The 12,875-nt window shown below is 40.3% G+C and overlaps 2 protein-coding genes across 2 annotated transcripts; one reads left to right on the plus strand and one right to left on the minus strand.

The window, feature by feature from the left end:
- Window positions 1-2,663: 2,663 nt before the first annotated feature.
- On the plus strand, window positions 2,664-3,650 carry LOC118784351 (melanocortin receptor 5-like). Its single transcript, XM_036538562.1, has one exon. It carries the CDS (start codon window positions 2,664-2,666, stop codon window positions 3,648-3,650), a length of 987 nt encoding a protein of 328 aa, XP_036394455.1.
- A 6,065-nt stretch (window positions 3,651-9,715) lies between these two features.
- Window positions 9,716-10,627, minus strand: mc2r (melanocortin 2 receptor). Its single transcript, XM_036539587.1, has one exon. It carries the CDS (start codon window positions 10,625-10,627, stop codon window positions 9,716-9,718), a length of 912 nt encoding a protein of 303 aa, XP_036395480.1.
- Window positions 10,628-12,875: the final 2,248 nt, after the last annotated feature.

Raw genomic sequence — 12,875 nt, forward strand, 5'->3', positions numbered from 1 at the left:
GCTACAGAGCACCGAACAGGACATGGGCAGAAAAATTATCTTGAAGGAATAACTCAATATTTAAATTGTTTTAATATCCTGAGGCAATAATCTGGATGGAATGACTTACTTTCTGGATACAGCAAGGTCCTTATAAGTCACTCTCTCATTATTGTCCCCTAAAGAAATATTTAGCCTCCTCATGTTCCCTTTAGGGCTCCGTGAAACTTTAATATCGATGACATCTGATCCAGAACATGGCATCCAATATGCCAGCAAAACAATATCCATCTCTAGCCTGTGCTTTCAGACTACGATTGGTGCCATTTCTTCACACATAAATAACCTAGGGTGATTGATTTAGATTGGAGTGAAGAATCACACACATGTAAAAAAAAATAACATGAGCAATACAAGACTGGAATTGTGAAAAACTGTGTACTTTATTTATGCCTTTTACAGATGACAAGTACCAAACCCATTTAGCTGGAACATAGCTACACATAATCATTAAAATATCTGATGCGCTGTTCGTCTCTCTTAGCATTTTGACAGATAACATCAGGGAATTATTACTTGAATGATTTTTTGATTGATTACCAAAGAGAAGTGAATTAGAATGAAGAACATGACTTTATAATTGAAATTAATCACTAGACTGAATCTACAGTATATTTCTCTTTAGCCTTAGGAATCATTACTCGCAATAGAATATTCTCTGTCAAAGACATGGTCATCTCAGCCTACATGTTTTCATTTTGTAAATAGCAAGTTCCTGTTCAATTGACCAATTTTGTAATAAAAGAATGCATTTGACAGGCAATTCACAGCAACAAATGGTACTTTTATTGTATTTCATAATACATTGCATAAGGTGACATTAAGGTCAATGAAGTGAAAAGCCATTAACAAATTGCTGTGGAGTAAAACTGAGCTTAATTACAGTGGTCACTAGTTGACTGTGTTCTTGGCCATGAAGGATCTCAACTTTAATGCCCCCCCTTTGACACAAAGTGCTTGATAATAGCAGATAAGAGGGGTTGTAAGAACTGGAAGTAGTCTTATAATGAACACTCAAAGTACCGCATTAAACCTGCCCATGACTGACAAGAAGACATCAACTGAGGCAAGAACGTAACAGTTTAAAGCATGGGTGAGAATACATTAGATCCAATTTAGAAAATGTCACCCGCTATCTTCTCTTCTGTCACTCCTCGTCTGGGCTGTAGTGGCTTCTCTGTGAACCGCAGGCACAGCAAAGCCCACAGCTGAGATGCAAGAGCCTCCGTTTAGGTCATTTGTTGACATTCGATTGTCTGCTGTCACGACACGTTTTGGTTTCCTCTTACAAAACATGAACCTAGGGAAGGGTGGAGGATCAATGTTTTTGTTCGCGATATCTCCTCTTCCCCACACATCAATCAGGAAGGTAGCCACATTCGGGGCAGAGGTGCTAGTGAGGGCCTTAAAAACACAGGACCTCTCTATCTTCTGGAGCTGGCCTTTGGAGCTGTATTTGGCTAATGGTAGATTTTCCTGTGGATAAGTTTCCCAACATAAGCAAAAACAACAAAAAACTAGGCACATTGCCCAGAGGAATGACAGTTTGTGTTTTGGAGATATTTTACTTAGGGGGGACTTATGAAAAATGCCTATGTTTTGGCAGTTGGGCGTGTCAAGGATTGATGGACCCAAAACACTCAAAGAGGGTGTGCATTGCAACTTTTCTCCTGCCTTTATTATTACACTGAATGGAGTTGAAGGACTGCGGTAGCTGTTGATTTCCATTCAGAGGAAAGGTGAAAGTTCACTTTGTGTTTTGGCTGGCAGGCTTGTAACGGACAAGTGCTGTTCACACAAGGTGCTGAGTTTTGTTACACTGTTGGTAATTAAGTCATCCCTTGCACTGATGAACCCCTGAGGATCCCAGAGTAGGCTTTGTTTCTGCTTTCGCAATGTGCCAGCAAGGTTTGAAACAGCATGTCATTTAGAGTAAAAACAAAAAAATGATTTCGAGTTGGCAGCTTCAGTGGAAAGCATGCACTTCTGGAATGAACGCTGAAAATACCGCAACTCACATGAAACTGTCCCGTCCGAATCTGTCAACGCTAATTTGATTGTAACACCCCATAGGGAGATAAAAGCTTGCCTGATTGATCTACAGAACCAAAGAAGAGAGGCTTTAGTGAGCCAGTCATGCTTTGGTCAATGGTGCTGATCCGTGTACGTCAATAAGACCAAAAGATGCCTCTAATTGACATGAGAAATAAAACTAGTACTTTATCCAGTTTTGTAGTGGTAGAACAGGCTCTCCACTGCAATGGTAACATTCTTCCTACACCCAAGAAGCATGGCTTTGCCAGGATTTCTTCTGATATGGTTCTATTTTTACTGTCTGTAAACTGTTGGTAAATGTGCCAAAAATATATATACTATTTCAGTAAGGTTTAATTAAATGTATCCTGCCTCTTTCAGATAGGCTTCAAAATGTTAACACCATTGCCTTGGCTCTGTTGCTCTTCACAGACCTTATCGCTTTTCTTATTCTATGCATGTCTATGTGTGTGTGTGTGCACACGCAGTGAGAGGAAACCATTCCATGATGCTCAGCGCGGCCTGTTTCTGAAGTAACAGCCACGTGGACAAGCCCGCTGAGGTCCCCTCCCCACTACCCAGACGAGATGATGAATGCGTCGGAGAAGCCCCAGCTGCCCGAGAGCCTCTTCGGCAACTCCACCTTCGGCCATCGCAACCTGAGCGAGGCGGCGGGCAAGACCAAGCCGACGGCGTGTGAGCAGGTGAACATTGCCACGGAGGTCTTCCTCACACTGGGCATCATAAGCCTGCTGGAGAACATCCTGGTCATCTGTGCCATCGTGAAGAACAAGAACCTGCACTCGCCCATGTACTTCTTTGTCTGCAGCCTGGCAGTGGCCGACATGCTGGTGAGCGTCTCTAACGCCTGGGAGACCATCGTCATCTACCTGCTCAACAACCGGCAGCTGGTGGTGGAGGAGCACTTCATCCGGCAGATGGACAACGTCTTCGACTCCATGATCTGCATCTCGGTGGTGGCCTCCATGTGCAGCCTGCTGGCCATCGCCGTGGACCGCTACGTCACCATCTTCTATGCCCTGCGCTACCACAACATCATGACCGTGCGGCGGGCGGCGCTGATCATCGGCGGCATCTGGACCTTCTGCACGGGCTGCGGCATCGTCTTCATCATATACTCGGACACCACACCTGTCATCGTCTGCCTGGTGTCCATGTTCTTCGGCATGCTGGTGCTGATGGCCTCGCTCTACAGCCACATGTTCATGCTGGCGCGCTCCCACGTCAAGCGCATAGCCGCGCTGCCCGGCTACAACTCCATCCACCAGCGCACCAGCATGAAGGGCGCCATCACCCTCACCATTCTTCTGGGCATCTTCATCGTCTGCTGGGCGCCCTTCTTCCTCCACCTCATCCTCATGATCTCCTGCCCCAGGAACCTCTACTGCGTCTGCTTCATGTCGCACTTCAACATGTACCTCATCCTCATCATGTGCAACTCGGTCATCGACCCGCTCATCTATGCCTTCCGCAGTCAGGAGATGCGCAAGACCTTCAAGGAGATCATCTGCTGCTACAGCCTGCGCAATGTTTGCGGCCTTTCCAGCAAGTATTAGGGCTGGGTCAGTGGGAGGGGTTTGGGTGAGGGTGGCCCCACCCCAGCCCCACCTCATCTCACCACGATCAGTGAAAACAAGCTCTGAGCCCATATGGAAGGTAGCCCTTGGACAACAGCCTCAGTTATACTCACAAATTCACAAGATATTGATGGTACCTACTTCCAAATTCTGAAAAGATTGTGATCCACTGGCATTCACTGCTGCTGTTTTTTGGAAGAAACAGAAGGGACTAATAACAGAACTACACGATGACAGATACTTTGTTTCTTTGCTGTGTTTGAATTATGCTGGTACTGTATATGAACATGCTCTGATTTTATACATATTACCTGCTGGTGAGAATATGCATTTCATTTGTTTCTTCTTACAAAAGCAAATGTAAACTGCCATTTGAAATGTCTCCTGTTAAATATGATACTTAATATAATGATGATTATCAGGGACTATAATTCTGGTATTGCAGTTTGTATGAGTTTCAAAGCTTATTGAAAAAAAGTGATACTTCTGTAATGGGATTGAATTTATTAAAATCATATCCTCCTAACAAACATGACAGTATGAAGTGTTATAACTTGTATTTTGTGGTCTGGAAGAAATGGCCATTACAGCTTGATACTTGTGTTCATTGTTTTCATATGAAAAGTTACAGCTCTTAAAATGACATTGCATTGAGGTAGAGAAATTACCTGAACACATGGGACTGATTTGACTTATTACAGTGTTATTTACAATTGTGTCTCCGGCACAAAGTGTCAGGAGCTCTCTCTCTGAAATGAGTTCCCTTTGAGAGATTCACATTCTAGTTAAACTCACTGGGGAATGCCATTAGAGCCAGAGGCATTGCAGGGGCTGGAAGCCATGCAGGATAATCAAGGAAGTGTTCCTTAATTGGTCAGGAATATCAATAGCGCAGTTCTGGGTTTTCTCACAAGTCTAGTAGTCTGGACCACAAAGAATGTATTGTGAAAACATTTGAACAGTTGTATGCGGAATGTCATTTGTAATATAACAACCCTACATGATTCTCTTGCAGAACTCTTCTGTGGTGTATTGTGGCCAAAGGTCAAAGCGATCCATAGTTAGTTAAAAGTACCAGATGGGATGGAATAAGCAAAAGTGGGTTATAGGGCAATTTGCATTGGACCTCAGCTTCCTGTTTCTCACGTTCTTGGCGGTGAGACAGCGTCAAGTCAATGAACTTATTAGGTGAATCCATGAATGCCATCATAAATGCTGCACGCGTTGGAGATGTGGCTCTCTCTGTCTGAGCTGTGTATGCTCTTTCCTTACACCGAACAAGCCTTGATGTCTGTGCTTTCTCCTTAAGATAGGAACAGAAATTTCAATTCATACAATGGGATCTGTGTGAAGCTGTGTAGTTAGGTCTGTAAAGATGTTTGCGTGCTTCACTCCACAAAAGGCACTTGTGTAACATGTTCCAGTGCTTCACAGCAACTTTGATGTTAAAGCTTGGTTCATTGAAAGTGGCAGTAGTGTGCTGTAAACGTGCTTTCGTGTGACATGCAGTATGTGAGCCTTTTATTAAAGTTGATATGTACTGTCATATCTTGCATGAGAGACTATAAAAATGGTGAATGTATTACCCGATTTGTAATGAAAATAAAATGAACAGATACCTTAATCCATAGACCCTGGATTATATGAGTTCTGCCTGTGATTTTTTTTTTCCAGATTCTTTTACTTGACTTAAATTCTTAAAAGATATTTAGAAATATTATTTAGAACATACTTTTAAAATATATTTGAAATATGATTTAACACACACAAGCCTTTTGGCTAAATAGATATGAATAAATATGTTGTGAATGGGATGAACTGACTTGCAGTGGATCATTTATTAAATTTTATAGAATTGTCCATCAACCATTTTGTTTCAAGGTTTTTTGGTTCAGTTCATTTGTTTATCAATAGTGACATTTCCATGCACATTTTGTGTAAAGAAAATGTTTATTATCAATTCATGAAAAATAATATATATTTTTTTTAAATTTACATTCTAGTCATAAGACTAGAGAATGTGTTAGGGCAATGTGTAACTTCCATTACCTTGGATTATATTCTTGCATGACTGCTGTTTTTCTTAAATTTGTTTGGATTTTATCCTCATTCTGTGTTGTGGAACAACAAAGAAAACATCGATTTTAAAAAAAGAATTGACAGAAACGTGTTCTTGTGGGAAAACAGTATTAACTTTATTGAATAGCATGCACCCTTGAGGAGGGTGCCTAATCATTGTTCCCTTTAAAATTCAGTTGCATAAATGGATGATATATGATAGTCACTCTCAAGAATGTCCACTGGATATATAAATAGAGTAATACAGAGTGGCTCAAAACATCATATCGTAACAAAACACACCCCCATGGTGCCTGCCCTGCAATGTTGTTAAAACAAATAAATGCAGTTTCAGTTTACATCAAAGGACATTGCTTATTTGTGTTCTAAATACTTGGCTTTAGGAAGTGTTGTGGCTGGGGAAATGTTGTTTGTGATCATGCGCTGCATATTTTCCATGTGTAATGTGTTTATGACAGGATTCTGAAATTGGACAGACTGCCAAAAAGGCATTTTAAATTAACGCAGATAATCATCTCATTTTCTCATGAGAATATTTATTTTCTTTTAAGTAAATGACTTGTTTGAAAAAAATAAAGAAAAATTAAAATTGATAAATACACACAACTGCTTCTCATTAGTGTTGTATTGTTACAGCTCTGAAAATTTGTACAAAAAATATTTTAATCAGAAACGTGATGTTTATGAAGTGATTCTGACTGATGTTTACTGACTTACAACATGAATTATGTATATTTATGTGTATCCACAATTATTACACTATTCCTATTTTCATACCACCAGTTTGAGAAATAAACTGTAAGGTTAACATTCATGTGAAAATGTTTCAGTTTGTTTTTTGTGTTTCAAGGATTTTAAAATGCGTCTTTAAAATGCTTACACATCACAGCAAGTTCAATGAAATCAAATTAAAGTTACTACAATACCTCCATGAATTTGAGGCAAAAATGCCATGTATTCAGGTGAAATCTGAGCATTAGCTTTTCACGGTGTACTCGCATATACACCATACAATTATTGGATATGTTTTTAAATTTTCTTATTAATGTGTCTCCACCCAACATGTATCAGTGTGGAAAAATGGACAAACATTGAGTTTGAAGAAGATTAGCATTAAGATGATCTTAGCACTCTAAGGACAGAGAAGCAATATCCGCTTGTTCTTACTTTAAGTGATTACCCCAAGACCAAAGTAAATATACTTTATCATAACAGTGTAACAGTTTCAGTTCATTCACACATTACATGATATTTCACAGGCAATCAAGAGGACCATGCTGTCCACATCCAGGTTAAACCAGGTGAAAAACTCAATCATGTTATCCAGTTTGCATGATAAAATGAAGCTTTTGCTCCTAGAACCTGAATCTGGTGCACATTCCTCATTGATTCCTCCACAAAAAGGCTAACGAGTGGTTTCTTATGAATATACTGCGCTACTAGATTCAAACCAGCAATGTAAATGTTGTCTCATTATCTTTTCCTAGAATATATTGATTACAAATACAGCAGTGTGTGTATATACACGTGAATATTGTGAAACAGAGAGACAGAGCAGTGTAGCACAGTGAAAAGGAGCAGGACTTGTAACTTTTTGTTTGATTCCCCACTGGGTCACTGCTGCTGTACCCTTGGGCAAGGTACTTAACACAGAATTGCCTCAGTAAATATCCAGCTGTATAAATGGATAATATGTAAAAACTTTTAACCTGTGCAAGTCTCTCTGGATAAGAACATCTGCTGAATGCCAATAATGAAATGAAATGAGAGCAAGAGAGAGATTTGTATATCAGTTGTAATCTGTTTGGTTGAAATTTTCATTCAAAACTATATGTAAGCATTAGTATCCTACTGATTTCAGTGTCAGGTACAACTCAAGATGTTGGGTGTGCAGGAGAGAATTAAACTGGTGACCTTGCGTGATCTTCTGCAGGGAATATCCTATGGCGACATTCCCCAAGATCTTGAGATTTAACTCCCTTGGACTATTTTGCATGGGGTTACATTAAGTCACAAGTTTACAGAACAAAGGTTCAAAAGGTTAAAGACTTGCAAGATCATATCTATGCCACTATTAGCAGCATCACCCCTGACATCCGGGATAACGTTGTCAAGGAAACGACACGTTAATGGTATTTATATATGGAAAGTGCCCACGGAGAACTTTATTGACAAAAAATCAAAGGAGCAAAAATGACTTGTTGAGGTCATTGGACAGACAAAATAAATATTATACCTTTTGTGTTGAAATTAAGACATTTTTACAGAAATAGACTGGGAAACTGCATATAATCATAGCCTGTAATGGGCAACATGTAACACTGCAACCTATGTAAGTGACTCTGCATAAGCACGTCTGCTAAATGACACTAAGGTAATGTATGTAATTATAACATACTACACGGAAAAGTGTCACTGTCTAGATTTTTCTTCGAAACATATGTAAATTAGATTCTACAAAGCACCACACTAAAACATTCACATCTCTCCAATGTTTATCTTGATATTTGATTTCCAGTGTTAATACAATGGCTTGAATAATATGAGAGAAGATGACTGTTTTATTGAATCTGGGCATACACACATTGCAAGAATCTCTTTTCTATCTGGTGGGAAGCAGAATAATAAAATTGTCCCTGTTTGATTAATTGCGTGGGGATTGTCTGAAAATTCTCCTCTGTTTAATCTCAGGTCCGGTGCAAAGCACAGGGTAAGAGGCTGTGGTGGGAGGAGTGAATATCTTTGCTTGCTGGGTGTGTTGGTATTTTTACTGGTCAATAATAACATTACATCATTCATTAGATATATGTATATTACATTTGTAGACCTTACATATTATCCATTTAGATGGCTGGATGTTTATTTTAGGGGGTACAACAGTGCACTTGGGAATCAAACCTGCAATCATTGATTTCCAGGCCTGCTTTTTGATGATGAATTATAAATATTAAAGCAATATGTGTGGAAATTAACTTTCAATTGTGCAGAAACACATAATTTATATACTGTTAATATTATACAATAATATTAGTATTATCCTGATACATTATACTAATTAACACAATAAAATGAAATCTTGCCTGCTCTTAATATTTACTGTATATTGTGGATTATTTATTTGACCAATTATTTAGCTGTGGGCTTTAGATTTTCATTTCATGTCCTGACTGGTCTTCTTTTATCAACATATGTTCTGTGTAAAGGTTCTTCTGCATAAAATAAGCAACTATAACACGACTTTTGGCAGGTTATGTTTAAATCCTCAGCATTGACTCATAGTCACTCATTCCATTTGGTTTTGATCATATCGTCATGCCCATCTTCCAGGATAGCACTGGCCAGCCATCTTTGGAAGTCACTGCCAAAAAAAACGAATAAGCTAAAATAGCCACAAATGGCTCTTTGTGACAGATGTGTTCAAATGAAACAATTCACTAAAATGAATTGGACATCATAGTGGTGTTGAATGTTGGGTGTGGAACCGTGGAGTCTGCTGAGAGACTGGAAACAGCCTGATGGGATGGGGTGAGAGTCTCTAAGTGGGTTAACACCTGAATATGCTGATGAATTGCCTGCGGGATTATTATTATAATTATTGGTTTGTTTCACTTATTTTTTTTTTTGTTTTTCATTTTCAGGGATTCAATTCAAATGAAGCCGAGCAGCTGTGTTCTGAATTCCTTTTTATGAGATGGTGAATGAATAGGGGGCTTTTGGTGGCGGTTGTTTGCTCATCTTCCACTCGAACAAGAGCACAATTCAAAATCTGGGTTATTTATTTACTGTCTAAAAAAAGAGAGAATGAGCTTTTCTTTAATACTGAGGGGTGATTCTGGTGTTCCAAAATGCAAATCAGGGCTTTTCTTCCTTTTTTTCAACCGCCGTTCCTGATGTCACGTAGAGCTGATGAGCAGTGGATGCCAGTTTGAGCATAAGGCAGAAGAAACAAATTGACCGCCCCACGCTCAGGCGAGACAGCGTCGCCCAGCCCTGGAGTTGGAGCAATAGAGCATCCTCCTGAAGGTGCTCCGGAGCTCAGCGCTGCGGAAGGCGTAGATGGCGGGGTCGATGACCGCGTGACTCATCATGAGGATGAGGTGCACCTGGAAGAGGGAGCGGTAGCACTCGCAGTAGGGGTTCTGCGGGCACACCGTGATGATCAGCAGGTGGAAGAAGAAGGGCGCCCAGCAGGCCACGAACACCCCGAAGAGGATGGTGACCGTGAGGGCGCCCCTCATGCCACCCCGCTGCTGGGCAGCGCTCCTGGGAAAGGTGGCAATCCTCCGGGCATGCTGCCGGGCGAGCAGGAACATGTGCATGTAGAGGAAGAGGATGAGGACCAGGCAGACGAGGAAGACCACGATGAAGCAGATTATGATGGCGGCGGCGTGGGAGAAGTGGACCATGATGGCGCTGCTGACGCCACACAGCGTCCAGATGGCGGCCAGCGCGGCGGCCACACGCCGCATGGTCATGATGTTGTGGTAGCGCAGAGCGTGGAAGATGGTGATGTAGCGGTCCACAGCGATGGCCAGGAAGCTGCAGATGGAGCCTGTGAAGGACATGCAGAGGAGGGTGTCCATCACATCATCCACCTTAAGCTCGGAGTCGCCCTGTGCGTCTAACTGGCCAGCGTCGGTAAAAACCAGCATGACATTCTCCCAGGTCTTGGAGAGGCTGGAGATGGTGTTGAACAGGGCCAGGCTGCAGATGAAGCAGTACATGGGTGAGTGCAGGTTCCTGTTGCTGATCACTGCGGCCACCACCAGCAGGTTCTCGCTCAGGCTTGCCATTGCCACAGCAAAGAAGACCTCGTTGGGGACCAACACCTCCGGGCAGTCAGTGATGTTGACGCTCTCCAGTGTGCCGTTGTCCATGCTGGGCCGGTCAGAACAGGTGAAGTATGCGTTACTATTGAGCTCCTCTGATCAGCCTTCAGAGTGATGTTGGGACTCTGCACATGTGCATTTTTGAATGTAGATTTTAAAGGAAGATGACTATGAAGGACTATGGAGCAATGAAGCGACTGGTATTTCCTGGAATAAAGGAAAATGGGTGATTAGATACATTACCTGATGATTAGATACATTACCTGATTCCTCACTGTATAACTCTCCCATTGAGGAGATTTGTGTGCGAGATCTAAAGTGTTTACCTGCTCTTTGCACGTTGCCTAACTGCATATTAGGCTGAAATGTGGCAATCATCACTGACACGCTGCAATTGTTTAACCCTTTTTGTGCTCGTCTCAATTTAAGGGCATTCTAATCCCACCTATGAAAGTAAGATGACTTCCCACACACAAGGACAGCTACATGTTTAAAAAGCTTTTTAAAAGGACAACTGCTACTTCTCTGAATAATACTTTTACAAGTGCTATTGATTGGCCATGTCAGAAGTATTGAATTTGTAGATTTTATTCCCCTAAAGTTATTCAAGCCAGGTCCACTGCTGTGGAAAAAGTCTTTTTCAAAAGACATTTTGCATTTTAAATGGTGACATTTAGGGAATCTACAACATTTTGTGTATATTTTAGCCTTTTATTTTTAACCTATTTTAGTCTAGTTCACTTCTCTTAACAGAGTTGTTATTCATGCAAAACGTCCTATAAGACGTCCTATAAGAGTGACCGTCATATGGTTTTTCAATGGGCAGTGACACTGGGACCTTCTGCCACCTGTTGGCAATTCAATCACTTTTACATGTGTGCATTTTCAGGTGTTGCTAATCCTTTGTGGATGGCCTTTTGGGTCTTCCAGTCCTGGCTTTGCAACCACAGATACTTTTACTAGCTGATTATGCTTTGGGTACCACACCTTGGAAAGTGAGCGATCTCATTCCATGTTCCTCTTTCTTTGTGCGGTAACACAGTTCTGAGGGAAACATCATCCATACAAGACCTTACACAGCATTGTGTCCTATATGTGTTGAATACTTTTGCATGGCAGTTTAGCTCTAGATATCTGCTTGACATTTCAACAAATGTTTAATAAACTGACCTCGTTTCAAACCATGTGATAATTCTAATACGACTGTGTCATAAACAACCTTCAAACTAGGAAAGAGTTTGACTGAGTAAGTACCAGTGAGTCACCACCCACAGCCCTCTGACCACATTGCGCACATCAATAAAGAGCCCACTGTTTGCTTTAAAGAATATAACCTCAAGGAATTCCCTTTAATCAAACCAAAGGCAGTCACATTGCTGGAGTAAGGTTCTATCAAAAACAGAACAAATTGTTCGCACATTACAAAGAGCATTCATTCACAGTTTTATGGATAAATGCTATTGGTGAATAACACAACAAAACTCACCATAAGAAAGACCAATCCTTTATGCTCATTTTTCAAAACATGCTATGTAAACGAATGTCTTGTTCAAATAATATTTTAGGCTATTGTGTCAAGTTCACATGAATTCATCAAACGATATTATAAAAGTTAGCTGGTGTGTGAAATACTATGACCTTAATATTAGTATCATGCATTACCTAATTAAATGTTAAATAAACCCCAAAGCTTTTGCTAATATCATTATCATGATGATGAGTTATAGATTTAGCTTTGAGAAAGGACATGCAACTGTGCAACCTGATCTCACGAGACAATAGTCAGATCACAACTGAGTGTGCACCGGCCACAGTGGCAACTTTTCAAAGCCACTGAGGGGATTATTAAATAACCCTTTAATATGTAACTGCTGTGGTAATTTGTACTTACCTTTTTTATTACTTTAAGTTAAGAGACACACCATTTCAATGGTTGATGAAAATAATAAAAAATGGCAAATTCCTTAAATGCAATCAGAAAAAATAATGAAACAAATTACCATACAAAAATTAAATACATTTGTAATATGCTGAGAAATGTGTTGTTAAGCTCATGAATACACTGCAAATACATTTAAAATGCATTGATGCAAAGCAAAGAATAATGTTGAAATATATCTAAATGTCAATAATTGACATATGTTCAATATGTTTATTAAGTTAAAAAGATATTCTCTAAAATATATCCAAAATATTTTTATATGGGTTTGCAACTCATGCCAAGTGCCACCTGTCTTCAGCCTTTTAATGTTCATCTGTAGAAGACTGAAACTTGATTCACAGTGAAACCAAGCTA

The sequence above is a fragment of the Megalops cyprinoides genome, chromosome 10 (genome assembly GCF_013368585.1).
Source record: "Megalops cyprinoides isolate fMegCyp1 chromosome 10, fMegCyp1.pri, whole genome shotgun sequence".
Lineage (NCBI taxonomy): Eukaryota > Metazoa > Chordata > Actinopteri > Elopiformes > Megalopidae > Megalops > Megalops cyprinoides.